Source organism: Plectropomus leopardus, chromosome 6, assembly GCF_008729295.1.
Source record: "Plectropomus leopardus isolate mb chromosome 6, YSFRI_Pleo_2.0, whole genome shotgun sequence".
In the NCBI taxonomy this organism is placed as follows: domain Eukaryota; kingdom Metazoa; phylum Chordata; class Actinopteri; order Perciformes; family Serranidae; genus Plectropomus; species Plectropomus leopardus.
The window spans coordinates 28,224,308-28,245,360 of record NC_056468.1 but is presented as its reverse complement, the minus strand read 5'-3'; the positions used below and the strand labels follow the sequence as shown (position 1 = coordinate 28,245,360).

At 38.1% G+C, this 21,053-nt stretch overlaps 3 protein-coding genes and 1 pseudogene across 4 annotated transcripts in view; all 4 read left to right on the top strand.

The window, feature by feature from the left end:
• LOC121944269 (protein FAM214B) overlaps positions 1-1,438 on the top strand; it is a 33,652-nt gene extending 32,214 nt beyond the window's left edge. For both annotated transcript variants that reach the window (XM_042488011.1, XM_042488010.1), the window contains one exon: positions 63-1,438. In XM_042488011.1, the coding sequence (XP_042343945.1) occupies positions 63-216 (154 nt within the window). In that variant the 3' untranslated portion in view covers positions 217-1,438. The remainder of the gene's footprint in view (positions 1-62) is intronic.
• A 6,094-nt stretch (positions 1,439-7,532) lies between these two features.
• Positions 7,533-8,626, top strand: LOC121944281 (annotated as a pseudogene).
• A 910-nt stretch (positions 8,627-9,536) lies between these two features.
• Positions 9,537-14,158, top strand: LOC121944274 (zinc finger protein OZF-like). Its single transcript, XM_042488013.1, has 2 exons — positions 9,537-9,782; positions 10,706-14,158. Exons 1-2 carry the CDS (start codon positions 9,611-9,613, stop codon positions 11,857-11,859), a joined length of 1,326 nt encoding a protein of 441 aa, XP_042343947.1. The 5' UTR covers positions 9,537-9,610; the 3' UTR covers positions 11,860-14,158.
• A 1,468-nt stretch (positions 14,159-15,626) lies between these two features.
• Positions 15,627-18,699, top strand: LOC121944276 (zinc finger protein 836-like). Its single transcript, XM_042488015.1, has 2 exons — positions 15,627-15,871; positions 16,899-18,699. Exons 1-2 carry the CDS (start codon positions 15,700-15,702, stop codon positions 17,978-17,980), a joined length of 1,254 nt encoding a protein of 417 aa, XP_042343949.1. The 5' UTR covers positions 15,627-15,699; the 3' UTR covers positions 17,981-18,699.
• Positions 18,700-21,053: the final 2,354 nt, after the last annotated feature.

Below are 21,053 nucleotides of genomic sequence, written 5' to 3'. Positions count from 1 at the left end.
ACTTCAGTAATGTCTAGAGTTGGAAAAAAGATTTCTGCTGACACATTTTTTTTGGTTCTCAGATTCCAGAGCTCCAAATCTGGGAAGATCTACTTGCACAACGATATCCGGCTGCTATTCTCCCGCAAATCCATCGAAGTGGACACAGGGATCCCTTATGAGCTGAAATCTTTCACCGAGGTGCCAAGAAACCCTAAATACTCCCCCCGCGTGTGACCCCGTCGTGACCCTTTGACCCTCCCCGACACCAACGCAGCCCCTCCTGTGCTTCCTAAAGAGGAGGGAGGGAAACAGACAGACTGCTAGAATGATGGACACAAAACTTGATAAGACTTGATGAGACATGCCACATGCACACGAGACACACGTGCACATATGATACAGTGTTGGTGATCCTAAAAGTCCCCCTTTTTAATGCATTTACTCTGCACTGAAAGTTCAGTCAAAACAAATTGGTGATGTAAAATATCACTCAACCAAACATGGCATTCCTTGTATCTTCCATTTATTGAAAATATGAAGAAAGATTAGTGTATAAAAGCATGCAGGCAAAAGCAGGACTTTTACAAAACCATCTGTACAAAAAAAGAAATGCACAAACACTGACACACACACACCAGAACAGACTGACAAGACTCATGCACAGCACATATACACACACGTTACAGCTGAAACACTTCTGGTGGTGACTCTCTGAGTTCAGTGTTAACATGCATGCCTTGTGACTTAAACACCTGAATTTTCCTCTAGTGCCGTATCACACTGTCCTTCACTCTGCCTGCAGCTCTAACCGCCTCATCGGACCAATAATTTCCAAAACTTCCGATTTGACAAAAGGCCGCAAACAACAATCACATCCATGATTGTGTGGTGAAGAAAACGATTAGCCCCTCCCCCACTTTTTACACACTTTGTGACCAGCAGAGAGGAGACGAGCAGAGACACAAACACTAGTGAAAGTGAACGCTGAAATAGAATCAGCCATCTCGATCGGATGTTTAATCATCACGATAAAAAAAAACTAAAAAAAAATCACACTGACATGATTTGACCAAACTCAGGACATGTGTTGAAGAATATATTTCTCTTACCATTTCACCTATCATGGTACAGACCGCTGTGTACGCTTCAAGCCAGGAGGGTTATACCATGTCATGTATACAGGGGAATCCAGTTCATTTATGTAGCCAGACTGAGGGACACTGTGTTGTTTTCTTTTTTTAAAAAAAAAAACCCTTCACTTCTTTTTTTAGATTCTGTTCTGATGTTGGAGCAGAAAATGAAAAAAATAAAACAACAAGCTGTAGTATTTTTAATTTATGTTTTCGCAAATGTCTTAATAAGCAATATGCTGCACAAAGTAGAGTGTGTTTTTCAGCCGAGACGAGCTTTCTCTCTGGAGGGAGGGGGGACAGAGAAAGCGGAGAATTGAGAGTGTGGGGAGAAAAGGGAGGAGGGAGGAAGGGATGGTGAGGGAGGGAAGGGTGGTGGGGTATTTAATATGGGAAAAAAAGTCTATGTATATTTAAAAGAATAAACTCTGCGCCTGGCGAGTAGCACCTGCCTTTGTTGTTGTGTTTGACTGACAAACATCGGATTTCTACTGATACTGATCATATTCAGATTCTGATACCACCAATAAATGACACAAGGCTTTCCTTTTAATACTGGGGGATACAAATAGAACAGGGCTGCAGGGTCCACTGCTAGAAAATGTTAAGAATCAAACATTTAATTTCCCTCGTTCTTTTGAATTTTTATGCACCAAATCTACCTTTTCTGCAGCAAGTTATGGTATTAATGTCTTTAATTTTTTCAAAACAAAACCCTCTGCTACTTTAATGTTTTTATTGGGGGACACAAATGCACAACAGTGAAGAGCATTTGTCGCCTGCATCCCCGTGAAATCTACACCTATGATATAATACAATAAAAGAAGCAGCTGACTAACAGCCACAAATTGAGAACAGATTCAGCCTCATTTCCATTCGTGTACAGATCGGCATGAGAGGAACCTTCAGGCTATAACGTGCTTCCTCCCCCGGCTTCTACTGCATCATTGAAACTGCCCAGTGGCTCTGAACAGACAGACTCTGGCTGTTCTGGGCAGTTCTGCAAAATATTAATGTCAGAGTGTGTGAATGTCGAGTACGGTATTGCTAAATCCATCCTCTGTAAATATTCCCCAGCTAAAAATAAGGAAGGAACATCTATAAATGACTCACAAACAAAACAGCCAGTCATTCCTGCAACACACTGAAATATGAATTACGACCTCATCCTGAACAAATGAGGTCATTGTTTAGTTTGTGTGGTATCCAAAAGATGGTTTTGTTTTTCGAACTGACAGGGTGTACACTAAATAACAAAAATGTTGCTACAAAGATGATTTGTGTTCTGCTGCACATCATGTCAATTATATCGCTGCCATTCACTTGTCCCTCTTTTGTTCTAGCATGTTTGACACAGTTATTCGCATTTTGCAGTTATTGTGATGGATACACCTGCAGCTTCTCTCTAGAGCTCTGTTAGGTGTCTCCTGTTGCTTAAAATGCATATTTTAGTGTTTATAGTGCTGCTAAATTTCTACTAACTTCACTGGACTTCCCTTTGTTACTGTGTTTATCACTTAAGAACAACTCAGAAACAAAGGGCGGCGGGGCGGGGGGGGGGGGGGGGGGGGGGGGGGGGGGGGGGATAAAGGTTAAAAATAAATCCACACAAACAACCCACTGTTATTTATTTCACACCAGTGCTACCTCCAGTTTGTTTTTCGGCAGTGGCTCCAAGGACTCAGATGGGTGTGACTAACTCTGTAAACTTTAACCAGAGGGGAGGGAGCCGGATAAAACCAGCAGCCCCTGAGAGACCTGAGTTTACAGGAGAGCCTCAACAGGAAATAAAGTAAAGGACAGGAACCAATGTGGTCAAAGATCAACAGCTTTTCACACGTCTCCTTCTGTCCCATCTCCCCCCTGAAGCTTTTTCTCCTGTCTTTCCACTTTCTAATTACACATCATGACTATTATCAGGCTTAACAGCATTACTGGCAGCGTTATCATGAGGTTGATCTGTGAAATTAATTGCCTTTTCCAGACGGATGATTTGACTGGGTGTGTAGTCATGACTATCACCCAGTTTAGGTGACAGCAGCACTTGTAATCCCAAATGCTACCAAGGCCAAAGGATTGTCTTACAGTCTTTCCTGACCTCTGGTGGCAGGAGCCTGTTTTTATGTATTTATTTATTTATTTTTAACTGATCATTTTTCAGACATAAAAATTCATTTTAAAACATTGAAAAATACTAATTTTAGTGTCATAATTGAGACAATTTCAAATACATAAAAAGAAAACATAAAAGAAACACAACATAAAAACAGTAATACAGACAACATTAAATTTTAAGAGGGAGATTCAAACCAAGACATATATACCTTATTTGTTTTTTATACAAACTTTCCAGTTATTTAAAAGGTCTTCATTACTTTCGTGTTTGTTGGTATCTTAGAAACAGAGTGGAAGAGATATTGATTCAAAACCAAAAAAAGGATATTTGGAGTAATCTAAAGCACATTGAGTTTGTGAATGGGATATTTGCCAATAAGATGGACAAGTTTGAGGCAGGAGCCAGTATTGCAGCTCCACAGTCAGGCCTGCAGCACGACAGCTGGCTGCCACAGGATGCAATTGAGGCCCACTGAGAACATGTAGATTTCTGATGCAGAGAAGTTTTGAGTGCAAAATTTGCATTTTTTTTGCACCTGCAGTATTAGTATAAATGATTTAGCTTCTTTGAATAGTCATCTCATGTTGCTGTGAACACTTACATATCAGTGCTGATTGCCAGATATTCTGCAGCTGACAAATATTGCTGATAGGCACTTATCACAATATAACAAACTAATCCTCATGACTTAAACTTTTTGGTTCTGTAAGCCATCACATTGCTCAGTATGTGCACTGGACGATAGTCTAAATTCACAAGTGTCTAGATCGTAAATCCAGCATATTTACATTGCACCATTCTGCTGCAAGGACTCTGCTGTGTCTGTCTTTTTCTCTCATTCCCAGACAGTGTGGTGGATCGGGGATACCAGTGTTCACTGCTCATGTCAGATAAAATTGTTTGAGCACGCGCAGTTTTTGTAAATGTCTGAATAATTGGTAAGTTGTCATCTCTCTCTGACAGTGACTCATTCAAGCTTACACAGAAATGAGCTGTTTGATCTTTGAGAATTTAAAAAGGCCATCTTATTTCTTTGTCAAAACCCTAAAATGTTAAAAACAGTATTTCTTCAAAACAGTCATAATCTCTGAGCTTTGAGAAATCTTAAACAATTTTCTAGTTTCTATAAATATTTGACCTGTTAAACAGTCATTCACAAGCTAGAGCTATTATACAAATACTACTACTAATAATAATAATAAATAAATGAAAAAAACGGCCAAAAAAGGCAACTCATTTAAATATATAAGACTTTCTCAGCTTCAGTCCCAAAGCACAAAAAAACCTCGCCCAAAGTATTTGATCAGTATTTAGTTAAGCAACACCATTTTAACTGCCCTAGTTATTTCTGATACCATACATAAATGATCCTATAGCAACAAACAACTTGCAGCAGCCAACTACCACAGCTTTTTGAGGTGCATTACTGCTACCCTCTGGACTGAGGCAGTAAAATGTTCTCCAAATAAAATCAGAATAATTTCAACAAATAACATGATAATGGTAACTTTGCATACATTCAAATCTATGCTTCTCTTTGTACAAGCAAAACATACACAGAGTGCATTCAGTGCAACTACACACACATACACACACAGGCAATGCACTTTTATGAGGCAGATATAATTTATTTTGAAGATTTCAGATATTTATTTACAAATGCAGTGATGATTAGAATTACATTACAGTGACATTGTTAACGTTAGCTGCCTCTTACCTTTATTATACATTTAAATAAAAATAAAAAAACAACTCACTGAAAACCAGCCCAAATTCTACCCACCCAAGCTCATTTTCCCTGTACAATGCAACCCAAAACAATTTGGCAGAAAATCACCCAATCTGGCAACATTGGGCACTGGGCGGGCCTAAACTAGTGCCTCCATGATGCACTGGAGCCCTGCTTACATAACGCCCCCTCTTACCGTGGATGTATTAGCCTCCTACACTGTAGCATGAAAACCACCAGCATAACTGGCATTAGTGCCCAGTCCGCTCTGTCTCCAGTTCATACACTGTAGCAATAGTTAGACATGTCTTCGTCTCGAAAGTGCATCTTTCCCAGTTACTCAAATTTGCTCGGTCACCTTATTTAAGTTCCCGGGGCAGTTAGAGTTTAAGAAAAGGTGGGTTGATTTTGTCAGTAGCCACTTCGATGGAGAGCTGAGCATCACCACAAACACCCGTCTCTGCAGCGACCACTTCACGCCGGGCAGTTTTACTAACTTCCGCCGGAAACAGCTGGGGTTCACGGACAAACCGCTGCTGCTGGCCCCGGGGTCCACCATCTCCCTGCCCCGCCTCCATCAGCCAGCTGCTGCCGCTGTTTCCTGCCAACCAGTGAGTGCAAAATCCTCCATTTCTGCGTGTGATACTTGGAGGTTAGTAAACCTTTACGTTACAGCATTTTTGTTTATTGCTGCAACCCTTAATATGAATTTGCATAATGTCAGTTGGCATCATTTTCATGCAACTAACGATCTCGTATGAAACGTTCTGTCACACGTGATCATGTCAAAGGGTTTTAAGGGTTATTTCAGATATGGATGGATTAGGGTTTTAAAGGATTTTAGAAAATGCTGGCATTTGAAGCAGAGATGGCAAATTAGAAACTTTGAAACTTTCCAAAACCCGATCGCTCAACATTGGCATCTACTGGCAGAAGCTGGAATTGCAAGTCGTTACTAAATGCTTGTGTTGAAGGCTCACTCTTCCTCAGCCCCAAAGGCTACCTGAACAGGTGTCATGCAAATACAATCAAACCATCAATTATTTATTTAGTACTTGTAGGATATGCTGACTTTTTTTCAGCATGACCTAATGAGGGTGTTCCTATGATGGTGGTATTATTTCTTGTGCAGCATCAAATAATAACACTCATACTGGTCTGCACACAAAATGTGCTTTTCAGAATCAGGCTGTAAAAGATATTATACTTTATTATAACTTTCAACTTTAATTAAGTTCATTTTTAACCAACATCAGTCCTAATCTTAAATATCAAATATTCATTAATTTTCATAATTTAAACCCTTTAAATGCCTGTTTTTTGTCATGATGCCTCTATGTTTTTAGATGAAAAATTAATATAGATTTTTTTTTTTGCTGATCACATCATAGGATATGTCAATGATTGGCAGCAACACTGATTGTGACAGTGCACCCTTTGGAAATAGTATGTATTTTCCCTATATGTCAAAAATAGTAAAAATGACATTATCAGGTGGAAAATAATAAAAATGGCAAATTCGAAGACAAAAGCCCAGTATGACACCCAGAAATAACACAGTGCATGTTTTTATGCTTTGATGGCTGTGGGATCAAAACTTGCAGTTTGAATGGGTTTAATTTTTGCACATAACAATATGAATGTAACAATTTTGTTTCCACGGTGTACTTTAGACTTATTGTATGAGCTGAGCTGGAAACTACATGATTAAACAAAACTACACAGTCTTATCAAAATGTGTGCCATATGCATGAACACAGCCATAATTATATATATATAAAAAAAAGAAGAATAAAAAGCATGTAAAATGTGCCAAACAGTCCCCAAGGATTCAAAGATAAGACTGCACCAGAACAGCAGCTGCTAAGTGTGGAAAATATTTGGTATTTATAGTGCGAGAGAGAGAGAGAGAGAGAGAGAGAGAGAGAGAGAGAGAGAGAGAGATTCAGCCTGCTGAAAATTGGTCTTGTCATGTCATTTAATGTGTGCAGCCTGCATGTTAAAGTCATTTCAGAGCTGTGGCTTCTCCTCAGCTGTAATTTCCCACAATGGAAAAGCAAAGGTTGCTACTTGTGATTGTATCCACTTTATCAGGGTGCATTTTATCAGAAGGTATAAAGTTTTGCTTATATTAATCAGTATATTTGACTCATCACACATGTAATTTTAACTGTTCCCTTTTTTTTAAAAACAAAAATAGTCCCTTCCTACCACGAGGGAGACAGGATGCCAGTGTGACATCATGCAGAAGGTCACCATAGACGCTGGAAGTCAGACAGACTGCAGTCACAGTAGCATCCTTTTTCTTTTGCTCTCACCTCAGAGCCCCAACAGCAAGATGTGTATCAGGAAGAGGAGGAGGAGGTTCTCGCGGACCATAAGCAGCTCTGTATTCAGGAGAGGAACTCCAGTCTGGACCAGGAGGACCCAGATCTGCATCAGTCAGGAGGGAGAGCAGCTTGTACTGAAGGAGGAGGCTGATACATTTATGTTGACTCCTGCTTATGAGAGAAGTGACCACAGTGAAGATCAGACTCTCAACTTCAACCCTGATGACCCTCGGTGTGCAGCAGAGAAAGAGTCTGTAGACAAGATGCAAGTTATAATCTCTGTGGTATCAGAAGCACACAGTCACCAGCAGCTCGTCTCTTGCAACTTTCATGTAACTGAGAGCCAAGATCAGAAAGGAGGTGAGCATGGAGACTCAGGATCAAGTAGAGATGCAGAGCCAAAGCCAAAGAAAAGGTGTCACAAAAGCAGAAGTAACAGTAATAATTTAGAGAACCCTAATCTGTTAGAGATTCCTCAATACTCACTCAGGTAAAAAGTCTTTCAAATGTGAAACATTTGGGAAAGACTTCAAGCATATGTGTTCACTGGAGACGCATCCAATGATACACACAGATGAGAAGTCACATTTTTGCAACACGCGTGGAAAAGGATTTTACCAGACACGTGAGCTGAATGCTCATGTGAGAATGCAACCAGGTGAGAGGCCGTATCTTTGCACCACATGTGGCAAAACATTCAGTCCCAAATCATCAGTGGAGGCTCATAAGAGAATCCACACAGGTGAGAGGTTGTATTCATGCAACACGTGTGGGAAAAAGCTTCAGTCGGATTACAGCATTGACTTCTCATACCAGAGTCCGCACAGGTGAGAGGACGTATTGTTGCGAAACATGTGGGAGACTTTTCAAATGTAACAATGAGTTGTCGGCCCACGTGAGAAGAGCCCACACTTGTGAGAAGCCATATTCTTGCAAAACGTGGGAAAAGTTTAACAGTGAACAGTTTTCAATACTCCACATGAGAACTCACTCAGGTGAGAAGCCGTATCCTTGCGACACCTTTGGGAAACCACTCCGTCAAAAAGGATCACTGACCACTCATATGAAAATCCACACACATGAGAAGTATTCTTGCAAAACATGTGGAAAATCGTTTGGACGTAAGTGACTTGTTCACCCACATGGAAAAAGCCCACACTACTGAGAAGCCATAACGGCAACGCCTCCGGAGTATGTGAGCTGGAAAGACATTAAATTGCATATCCAGACAAGTGAGCGGCAGCATGAGTGCAGCATTAGTAGGAAAAGTTCTTTTCAAATCTCATTCTTCCCAAAGCAAACATTAACAGGACAAACCATGTTGTATTAGCCAGTATCAACCCACTAAAATGAATAAACTTTTGTAATGGCAACATCTTTGGAATTTTTTGTCAAGCATTTCCCATAAAAAAGGTCACAGTATCTCATTGTTGAGAAGTTGTAAATCATTAACAATGCCATCAAGTTTTGTTGATACTTGAAACCTGAACAAATTGGTTTGATTTCTTTCAGAAACATGGGGAGAAGGCAATGAGCAACAATAAGCCAGAAAACATGAAAATGGTCTAAAAGATAGATGGTACACCATACCATCCAGGTTTCAAAGGGCTCATTTTTCTTTCCCCTCATATTACTTTATTACTCATATTGCTGTTAGCGACACTATTGTTGAAAATGGATGTCAGTTCTCAAATATTTGAAAATCTTTCTTGCACAGTCTTCACTATTTTTGCACGCAACTTAAGGTTTTTTTTTAGGTTTTTTATTTATTTTTTCTTAATGCGTGGACTGACGTTGAAGCTGACAAACTGCATATATATCGGATTTACCTCTTAAATTAATAAACCCTGTTGTGGTGTTGAGTCACTGCCGTTTACATCCTGCCAGACTCTTTTATTTTGTCTGCAAAAAGCAGAGTAATTAGTAATCATCATAATAAATCAATCATAGTTTTAAACTAGCCCACATTTGTCCGGGGAACATTGAGCATCAAGCATTCACTGCTGCAAATCTGAGCAAAATAATAATAACATAAATAATATGCACAGTCATCTCAAAATTGAGACAATCCCTTAAAAGCTTCTTTTTTATTTATTTTTGCGTAAACATTCACAGGTTTTGATGAGCAGGGTTGGAGCAGCCACGTTTCATGCGGAGCTCTGCTGTAGGCGGAACAAAAGAAATCAGAAACGCTCGACTGTCGGAACTGAACAGTACAACATCCACCGGAAGTAAACAGAAGAGGAGACGCACCAGTGAGGAGGGAGGCGACCGCATCGGAAAAACCTCGAGTCACCGCGACGATAATTGTAATTAAACGACGATGTCTTCTGTTGAGTATTTGAGAGAGTTTGTCAACGAGCGACTGACTGTTGCTGCCGAGGAAATATTCGGAGTTTTTAAAAGAACCATCGTCGAGTACGAAGAGGAGATCAGCCGTCAGCGCAGGCTGCTGGAAATCGTTTTAAAACCTGAAATAAAGTTACAGCGGATCGGTGCGTATAACCTCATGTGTCCAGCGATATCAGACAGAGATGTAGTATGTATATCAGGGTTTCTGCGGCTCCGTAAAGAGTCTTAAAAGGCGGTTAAGTCAATAATCTAAAAGCAAGGCCTTTGTTGGTATGAAAATGTCTTAAATCAACCTTTCAGAAATCTCAAAAATGCTAAGACATGGAAAGAGTGATTTTTTTAAAATTCCCCTTTGACGTTGAATTGCAAAATTTCAAAATAATTGACATCTTTTAAAGTAATTTTTAAATAATAATAATTATTTTGTTTAAATATATTAAATTGACCAAATCCTCTTGCATTAACATCACCCAAAAACAACAGCATTTTTTTTTACGTTACAACAAATATTGTCCTCAACCCTAAATAACTGATGTACATTCATGTTGTCTTTTTCTACAGTTTTTGTTGTTGTAATGTTGGTCTTAAATTTAACTTTGAAGCAGCAAAGTCATAAATCTAACCTGCTTTAACCTGTAGGAACCCTGACACACACACACACACACACACACACACACACACAATAATAATAACACACAAAAATAATCCAAATTGTTTCACTATATTCTGGTACTTGAATAAATAATTGTATATCAGTTGTATTGAAAGACTTCAAAAAAAATATATAAATATGTGTGTATATGTTAAAACACAAGATTTCTATAAGGGAGTAGTTCATAATTATTTAATTATTGAGTAAAGGAGTCACACATGTAAACTGAGGTGATGTGTGGATTTAATTTATGTTTTTTTCTCCTTTTGTTATCTTTATTTATACTACTGTTTTTGTTGTATTTTACATGTGAGAATTAAAGACATCAATTGATAAATGATTTGCTGGCATGTCTGCATGTTCTACCTTACAGTCACAGTAGCATCCTCTTTCTTTTGCTCTCTGTCGCCTCAGAGCTCCCACCGCAAGATGTGTATCAGGAGGAGGAGGAGGAGGTTCTCGCGGACCATAAGCAGCTCTGTATTCAGGAGAGGAACTCCAGTCTCGACCAGGAGGACCCAGAGCCTCCACAGATTAAAGAGGAGCAGGAGGAGCTCTGCATCAATCAGGAGGGAGAGCCGCTTGAACTGAAAGAGGAGACTGATACCTTTATGTTGACTCCTGCTTATGAGGAAAATGACCACAAGTTCCTCTCTCACGACTCTCATGCAGCTGAGAACCAAGATCAGGAAGGAGATCAGCAACGAGACTTGAAATCAACTGGAAATGAAGAGCCAGAACCAACAATAACACATCACACAAGCATAAGTCTCAGTAACAATGCATACAGTCGCGCAGGTAAAATGCTTTTCGACTGTGACACTTGTGGGAAAGCTTTCAAGTTTAAGTCCCATTGGTATATACACCAGAGAATCCACACAGGTGAGAAGCCTTATTCTTGCAATGTCTGTGGGAAAAGATTCTGTCGGCCGTCGATATTAAAGGAACATCTCAGAAGCCATACTGGTGAGAAGCCATACCCCTGCAAAACATGCGGGAAAAAGTTCAGATACCACAGCAGCGTGTTGGTCCACATGAGAACACACACGGGGGAGAAGCCGTTTACGTGCAGCGTGTGTGGAAAAGCTTTCAGACGAAAAGGTGAATTGGCGATCCACACAAGAAGAGCCCACACTGACGAGAGGCCGTTTCTTTGCAAGATGTGCGGGAAAGGATTCTGTGTGAAGTCGATGCTGAATACCCACATATTAATGCACACAGGTGAGATGCCATTTACGTGTGAAACGTGTGGGAAAGAGTTCAGACGTGCCAGTGCCTTGAAAACCCACCAAAGAACCCACACGGGAGAGAAGCCGTATTCGTGCAACACCTGCGGGAAACACTTCCGCCAGAAATCGGCTCTGAATGCTCATATGAGAATCCACACAGGTGAGAAGCCGTATTCTTGTGAAACCTGTGGACAGGATTTTACACGCAACAGTAGTTTGTTGGTCCACATGAGAAGAGCACACACTGGCGAGAAGCCGTATGTGTGCGAGATCTGCGGGAAGGGTTACTTTGATGTGTCGCATTTGGCAAGGCATAGAAAAATGCATACAGGCGAGTAGCTTTGTATTTGAAAGCATGCGGAAGACGATTCAGTTCTGGTGGTTCGTGGTCAAAACACACAAAAACTCAGAACTGAGGAACCAAATGATTGCAGTACTTGTGGGAAAAGTTTTAGTGATATTGTGCTTGAAAAAACACCGTAGGATCAATATACACAGGAGAAACCATTGAGAAGAATCTCGTGGAGACGTGTTCATTACCTGAATAATTTTTTTAGTTAGCTAGCTACATCTCTGTGTTTTCATGTATATAATTTTTCATTGAGAAGAGATCACGAAATGTTAATAAAGTAGTGCGTCGTCAATAATGCCATCAACTTACTTGTTTTTTCCCTTTATGTTACTGCATTACTTTAAAAAAAAAACAGTATCCTTTGTAACAATCATAATTTCCAAAGTCTTTGTTACACAAGGGGTTTATAGTTCCTACATAGTTCTGTCTTTTTCTGTTTTAAAATTTTTGTACACCACCTCAGTCATGAGGGGATTGTGAACTCTGATGTTGAGGCTGGAAAAGTCGGTCTGTACTGGTGCTGGGTTACTTATGTTCTCATGCCGCCAATACGACACTTTTTTATCTGCAACATGTCATATATTTATCTTTATATGTGTAACTGCATCAGCTTGATATATTTTTATTGTTTTAGGCTTTAGAGGTGAAACACAGAATTGTGTTCACGATGATGTGCTACATGGTGTTATCAACAAATCAGCCTCAACAGTTGTATGAATACAATAATCAATACCAAAAGGGACAGGGATCTCAGATGTAATCCAGTATTAATTCTCATGTGTAATCTAATATTAATTTGTCCGATAACATTTCAAATGCTGGCGTATTTTTACACTGTTATTGCTGCTTTTATTTACCTGTAACTAGCTAATGTTTTACTTTTTGACTTAAAAAAGCTCAAAAGGACAACAGTTACATGTAGTAAAACAGAGAAAATACCCAAATTTTACTGCAAAGTGAAGTGAGATAGATGTAAAACCTGTTAACTATTTAAAAATGAACTACAAATGCAACTAATCTATGCTGTATTCAAAGCCAGACTCCGTCACTATGAGTTTTCTTTGTGAAAATGCATGTTTTAGAAGCACTGAGCATACAGCTGGATGAATGAGACGTGGATTATACTGCATTAGTAGTGTGAGACTTTGTTAAAGATGTTTTGATACAGAGTTCCCTCGGATCCTTAAAAAATTCTTTAACTTTTTAATTAGGAAAAAACAACAACAAAGAACATGTATTATAGTGAAGTAAATGTCTGAGCAAAATTGTCCCCAACTCTAAGTCATTGATTTTAGGGTTCATGTCTTTTTTTTTTCTTCAATTTTGTTTATTGCAAAATTGGTCTTAAATTTTATTCCAAGTGGCATTAAAAAACTCTTAAATCTTACTCTCCACAAGCTGTAGGGCCCCTGTGATAGTTTTGCTGTTGTTAAGAGTCGTCCCCATTTAATCAATAAATCAGTATGTTCACTGTTTCTTTGGTGGCGTGTGAGAAAATCAAACTTTTCTTCACAAATTCGGTGTAACACTCAGGACTATTTGATTTACAGATGGTCATTTTCTGGGTCAAGTACTCCTTTAAGTCCACGAGCACAAACCACAGAGAGAGATGAAATAGTAGGAAGCCAGATAATGAAAAAGACATCCTGCATTAGTCCAACTGGCTCTGGCGAGGTGCTTTTCGACTTCAGTGAGCGTATCCACGTAAAAAGAGTTTTCACGTTATGTGGAGTTCAGGCGCAGCAGCCGCCTCAGTTTCATTGGACAGCATGATGACAACCATGTCAGAAGCTACTTCAAGTGTTTAAGTCTATTGGCTCGTTTAGTTTAGTTATGATTGTCTGCATTTTCACTGCAGTGATTTTGATGGATATGTGTGAGATCACAGTTGTCTTGCTCTCAGTATGAGAGGTTTTGTATGTCAATTAATATGTAAGTGCGCTTTATTTTATTCTCTTGTTCCTCACTTGCCTTCACGACCGCTGCGATCATCTGCAGCTGGGTTTATTGGAGGTTGCCAAAAACAGCCAAAATAAAACTGGGGATGCAGCGTTTGTAAGTTTTGCCCCAAAGCTCTGGAACACACTGCCTATAGATATCAGAGAAGCAACCTCGCCAAATATTTTTAAAAAGAAAACAAAAAACTTTTCACATTAGCCTTTAACTAGCTCTGACTTAACTGCTTTGCATTCTGCTTCACTCTTGTGTACTGCTGCACCTCTTTAAAATGTATTTTCCTTTATTTTATGCATTTTGTACACTCTATTTTTAGCTTTATTTTTATTATCTCAGTGGGTTTTGTTATCCATCATGTGTAATGCATTCTGTGCATTCAATTTTTATCTTTATTTTATCTTATTTACTAGTATTATCAAGTGTTTTTTTTTTATTCATGTGAAAATGCATTATATGTATTTTATTCTGATCTTATTTTTACATGCAGGTTTGTCTTTATGTCTTGTTGCATGTAATTTCTTTGTTGTAAAGCATGTTAGGCTGCATTTCTTGTGTAAAAGGTGCTATACAAATAAAATTTATTATAATGATTATTACTATTATTACTATTATATCTATCTAGTGTTTTAATGTGTGTAATTTGATATAACCTACTTGTGGCATCCTTACAAGTCAATACCTGACCACAAACAAATAGAGGTTACTAATTTAATTTGTATGGTGTGTTATGTTATAGTTAGATATTGTTTTTTTTGTTTTGTTTTTTCTGTAAACCTGTAAAGTCTTCATGTAAACAAAAAAACTTTAAAGCGTCTTCTCGTGTTTTCTTGCCAATTATAAACTCCATAGCCAGTAACATTATTGGGAGGTTCAAACATGATCAAATAATCAACAACCTGTCTATAAATGATGTGTCCTCTGCTGGTGCCAGAAAGGCTTGGAATTGGTGAATAACCTTGAAGTTTACGTCTGTAGATCAAAAACCAGTTAGCACTCTGTGGATGTGTGAGATATGACATTTATATAACTATAACCTCCTTCATGCACAATTATAACAAATAATGAAAACTGATACAACGATAAAAACGATACGTAATCTATAAGGAAATTCTGTTAATGTTTGGATATGAAGATGCAGATTAGTTCTGCAGGTACACATCCTCCAATGACTCTAATAAGAATATGATGCAAAATGAAAGAAAGAAAGCAACAAAAATGCATTTTCACATTTCTTACTTTAGATTCTTTTTTTTTCTGATATTAATTTTGTACTTGTAACATTTGAAATACAATAATATTTAATGTTTTATGGCTACTTTTATTAACCACTCCTTTACCAAGGTGCTTTCCTTTGACTCTGGCCTACATGCAAATGTTGCACATTATTGCATCAGTGATTAAATAAAATATCTTATAATATAGCACTGACAAGGGCCAGTCTTCATATTGATTAATGTAGTGTATTTTTCTTCAAATCTATTTGCTAATGATACTTCCATATACTATTACTGAACTGATATTTTGAATACAGTTTGAATTGCACTGTGGTATTTCTACTTAAATAATCTGTATACAGGTGAGACATTATTTTCAAAGTAACAAAAACACTGCTGTCATTTAAAAGTTTTTAATAAAAAAGGGTCATATTTCATCGTGGAATGGAGTGAAGTAGATATTTTTTTTTAATAAAAATGCCATCAGTTTAAAACGGAAAGAAAAGCTCCCGCACGTCCGCTGTCGGAACATAAGAATGTGACACCAGCGGAAGTAAACAAAGCCAGTAGCTTTCGCTGCATGCACGTAATGGATCAGCTGCAGGAAGACACTGAATCCGCCGTGCAGCTCACAGTTTAATTTGTAAATAAGAAACAATGTCCTCAGTTGAGTATTTGAGAGAGTTTGTCAACGAGCGACTAACTGTTGCTGCTGAAGAAATATTCGGAGTTTTTAAACAAACTATCTTCGAGTACGAAGAGGAGATTAACCGTCAGCGCAGGCTGCTGGAAGTCATTTGGAAACCTGAAATAAAGATACACAGGATAGGTATGTGGAACCTGATGGTTTTAAAAACACAAAACATATTATATATGTATGTATTTATAATCATTTTTTAAGTGTAGGCTTTTTTCAATCTGCGTTCTTGTCCGCCATTGTGATCTTGTGTTTTTAAGATTATCTGTTCGTCCCACAGTGGGGAAATTTGCAGTGTTACAGCAGCAAGATGTGTACAAGATAAACAAGCGGAAAGAACAATGTAAATAGTACAAAAAAAAAACTAAGTAGCTCAGCAGTTAATAAATATTGACATCAATTGCACATGGAGAATAAAAATTGCAGCACAAGAAAAGTGATGTCGCTCCAGGTTTCAAAGGGTTAAAACTGTCCACCCTCTCCACTAAGAACCCGCTGATAATAAGAGGGTCATAGTTCTCTCCTGTGTCTTCCTAAAGTTCACTATCATTAGCTTAGTTTTGCTGATGTTTGGGACTAGGTTGTTGTCCTGACACCAGTGGATTAATTCATTTATTTCTTTCAGGTGGATTTTTTTAATTGTTATTTTTTAATCAGGCCCACCTCGGCCATGTGTCCCATTTCAGAACATCTGGGTAGTTTTTACCCATATATAACAACAATACATCATCATTTGATCAGAATTTGTATTAATAATCAGAATCTGCAAAGAAACAAAAGTTAACAAGTATGTATTGCAGTAAAAGAGTACTCTGGATTGTAGTGAAGTAGAAGTATAAAGTAGCAAACATAAGTAAAAGTGCCTCAGTACTTGCGTAAAAGTAAGTGGTACTTGTTCCACCACTGAATAAAGCGTAGTTGGAGCACTGCAGGCGGCCTCTCTGCTTTTGGTTTTACCTGTAAGAACGCATCGTCTCAAAGTGTCAACAGCAATCTTTGTGCTCATGAACTCGAGAGTTTGTCCTCCAAGAACACAAGTCCCATCTTTGGACTCTTGGGTATGAGAAACGCCCTTATACTGGTACTTTTTGGCTCACATGTTTGCATTTTATTCGTTACAGTCACAGCATCCTGTTGCTTTTGTTCTCTGACCCTTCAGAGCTCCCACAGCAATATACAGTCTGTAAGGAAGAGGAGAAGGCTCTCGCTGACCAGCAGCTCTGTGTTCAGGGGAGGAACTCCAGTCTGGACCAAGAGCAGCCAGAGCATCCACAGATTAAAGAGGAGCAGGGGGAGCTGCTCGACCTTGAGGAGGAGACTGATTACGAGGAAAATCACCACAGTGAGGATGAAACTCTGAACTTCAGTATCAATACAAATCAGAGCGCGGTTGCGGAAAAGCATTTAAGCTACATTTCAGTTGTTAGCTCTGTGTTACAACAACCAAGCAATGACCAGCAGCTCCTCTCTCACAACTCTCATGTATCTGAGAGCCAATATCAGAGCGGAGGCAAGCACGGTGACTCAGAATCGACTGGAAATGCAGAACCAAAACAACAGAATCAACCTCACAAAAGCAACAGTCATACTAACAGTCTATACAACCCTACTGTGACAACAACGGACTGTATTTCTGAGGTTAAAACTTCATTCAAATGTGACGTATGTGAGAAAGCTTTTAAGTATAAGTCATTTTTGCAGAGACACATGATAATACACACAGGTGAGAAGCCACATTCTTGCAACACGTGTGGGAAAAGATTTAGCCGGACTTCAATACTGAACGCTCATATGAGAACTCACACGGGTCAGAAGCCATATTCCTGCGACACCTGTGGCAAAACATTCAGTCAGACGTCAACACTGAGCGCTCACATAAGAATACACACAGGTGAGAAACCGTATTCTTGCAACACCTGTGGGAAGAGATTTAGTCGGACGTCACTATTGAACGCTCATTCGACAGTTCACACAGGCGAGAGACCACATTCCTGTGAAACCTGTGGGAAAAGATTCAGTCGGCCGTCACTACTGAACGCTCATTTAACAGTTCACACGGGTGAAAAACCGTATCCCTGCAACACCTGTGGCAAAAGTTTCAGTCGAACAAAACATTTGAACGCTCATTTAAGAGTCCACACAGGTGAGAAGCCGTACACTTGTAAAATATGTGGGGAAAGATTCAGTTGGACATCACAACTGAGGAATCATAGAAATGTCCATACAGGTGAGAAGCCATAACAGCAACACCTGTGCAAAAACATGTTAGGTAATATTTTTCTTAAATCTCATACCAAAACAAATCCATTTAAAGGACAAACCAACATCTAGAAGAGTATATATAATAGCAACATCTTTGTACATGTATTCAAAACATGTTCCAATAATAAGAGAACACAGTTGATTTGATTTATTTAGCACATTAAAAACTACAGTGCTGAACATTTTAAGAAAAGGAGACATAATGGGGTAACTCAGAAAACCCTTAAGGGGCTTGACAAGTGGGGTTCCCTACAAAGCTATTATTCAATACAGTCTCTGGATATTTTTCACAGATTTTTTAAATAATAAAAAAAGAAAGTTACAGTATCATAATGTAATGATAAAGTAGTACAGCACAAACAATGCCATCAAGGTCAGAGAGATTAACCTGCTTTTCACTTAATGTTACTGTATTAGTCATATTGCTGTTGATGTAAACACGTCACATCAGATTATTATCATTACCTGATTATTCCCAGTTATCGGATTATTGTGGTCATGCAAACATGCTCGTCAATTTTGAATTTTTTTAACCGTTTCAATACTAATGTTCCACTGTATTGATACACTGGCACCAGCTTTGCTTTCTCGCTCTCCTCTCTGCAAAAGAAAGCTGTCACACTGCTGCAGTGCCTCTATAGCCAGTGGTGGAATGTAACTAAGTACATTTACTCAAATACTGTATTTAAGTACAGATTTGAGGTACTTTTACTTCTCTTGAGTATTTTAATCACTTTCTGCTCCACTATAACTATTGATAACTTTAGTTACTAGTTATTTTACAAATTAAGATCTTTGCACATAAATCAATATTCAAAAGTACAAGTGCAGCTGGAACGAGTAATCAGTTGATCATAAGATTACTTTTCAAATATTTTGATAAGCACTTTTTTTAGCACGTTATTTTCATGAAAATACAAGGAATTGCTGCTTTTTTAAATTTATTCATTTAATTATTTTGTATCTATGAAATTAATTTAAAATGTTCAGCATTCAGTACTTTTACTTTTGGTTCATAAATGCAAAATTCTGAATGAGAGAACATACTTTTACTTAAGTAATGCTTTCAATGCAGGACCCCCAACACACACACACACACACACACACACACACACACTTTTCTCACTCACAACGCTTTTGCAGAACTGTTTTTTAATTGCACGTTTTTGCCTTTTGAATGTGTGATAATCTCAGAGGCTTTTTAACGTACATTATAGCAAAACTAATATTGTTTTCAATAATGTATAAAAAATATTGTTCATATTTATATTAGTCATTTTGCTGTAATTTACTACTACTTTGCCTAGTTATATGTATGTTTTATTTATTTATTTTTAAAATGTATGTCTTCAATGTCAATTATGCCCCAGGTATCAAAAATTAACATTTGTTAAGGAATTGTATCCAAGTCAGAAATTTCATTGCTTTGACAACAATGATGTTAAAGCTGAGAAACTCTCACCTACAAATGTAAATCTCTTAAATTAATAAACTCTCCAGAAGTGTTGAGTCACTTGTGTTTTATTCGTGCCATTCAGTCTTTTTTTTGTTTGTTTTTGTTTCTTTTGTTGTCTGCAGTATTTCTCTAGGTTGTTTATTGTCACGTACTTTGTGATTCATTCCACCTTATATGAGGTGACGCAATCTACAGAGCATGTGCAACATGTTACTGTCAAATACTGTTTTTCATTAATAATAATAATATCTAAACAAACATTAAGAACCAGATCCTCTCTCACAGCTCTCATGTAGTTTAATGCAAAGACCAGACAGGAGGCAACCATGGAGACTCAGTATCAACGAGAAATGAAGAACTACAGAGCGCAAAAGTGAAGGAAAGACGACTGATGTAAACCTTTACATATTCATTTTATTTACCTGTGTTAAGTTCTTCCACACTAGCTAAGGCACTGTTTGTTATTTTGCCCCCAGGTATAGAACTGCTTGTTATATAGGATACCATACGACATTAATATGTACATAGCATCAATACTGTTTTAGAGCATTTTCTAGAAAGCTCTTATAATATATTTTGGTTTAAATGTAAACAGTTTGGCAGCACGCAGTGGAAGCTCCTACCTCAGGTGCACAGTCACCTGACCTGACGCCTCACAGGCTTTAACTGAAGGCAGGTGTGCTGAAATGAGTCGAATGTGGAAGACACCGTGTGTTGGCTGGTTTATTATAACAGTGACTTAAACTTTTATGAAGCCCTGTTTTTTTTTAGGGAAATGTTTGTTTTTTGATACGACAGTGAGTCAGTGGGTATTTAGAGCTAACCTGGAAACTCTCCTCACATCCTGCAGATCACAAAACTCTTGAAACACCCTGGATCATCAAACCGTGAGTAACCAAACAAAGACAATGAGCTGACATGATTTTGATAATCAATTAAGCTTGGCCAAAAGTTGACACAATTTGGCACATAACTGAGGTAATACTGTATACATAGCAAAAACAAGGCATGTTCATAATTTATAAGATATAATATAAAAAGTGATGTCAGTCGCTCTCAGATGTAAAATCTGACTTTTTCAAATGTGTATGATGTGAGTGAGGCCTTATAAAGAGGCATCAAATATTACTTGAGGTAAATGGATTTGAAGTCCTTGTTAAACTTTAACCCTCTGAAACTTGGATTAACATCAGTTTTCTTGTGCTGTGTTTTTACGCCTGGTATAAGCTGCTTCACCCTCTGAAACTTGTGCAAATTGGTTTGATTTCTTTTGTAAACACTGGTGAAAAGACAGCAAGCAACATGGCAAGAAATGTTGAACACATTGCATGAAACTAGCGAAAGGTGACAAGAAAAAGACCTGAAAATTAGTTTTTATAAAAAGGAGAACTATTTTTTCAAAAGGAAAAATGTCAAGAATTTTTAAAATGATTTTATAATTATATATTTCAAATAATGTTACAGAAAAACAATGTCTACATGTATGTTTTTCAATATTAAGCCCTTTTTCTGGGGTCATTTACTTTTTCTTTTAAATTATTTTTCATTCTCTCTTTATGTCTTATCAGTTTTTTTTTTCTATCACTTTACTGATTT

Excerpts from the sequence above, each read along its gene's own strand:
- LOC121944274 (XM_042488013.1), top strand. The coding sequence starts at position 9,611 with ATGTCTTCTGTTGAGTATTTGAGAGAGTTTGTCAACGAGCGACTGACT. Across the intron at positions 9,783-10,705 it reads AATAAAGTTACAGCGGATCG|AGCTCCCACCGCAAGATGTG; the intron begins GTGCGTATAACC and ends CTGTCGCCTCAG.
- LOC121944276 (XM_042488015.1), top strand. The coding sequence starts at position 15,700 with ATGTCCTCAGTTGAGTATTTGAGAGAGTTTGTCAACGAGCGACTAACT. Across the intron at positions 15,872-16,898 it reads AATAAAGATACACAGGATAG|AGCTCCCACAGCAATATACA; the intron begins GTATGTGGAACC and ends CTGACCCTTCAG.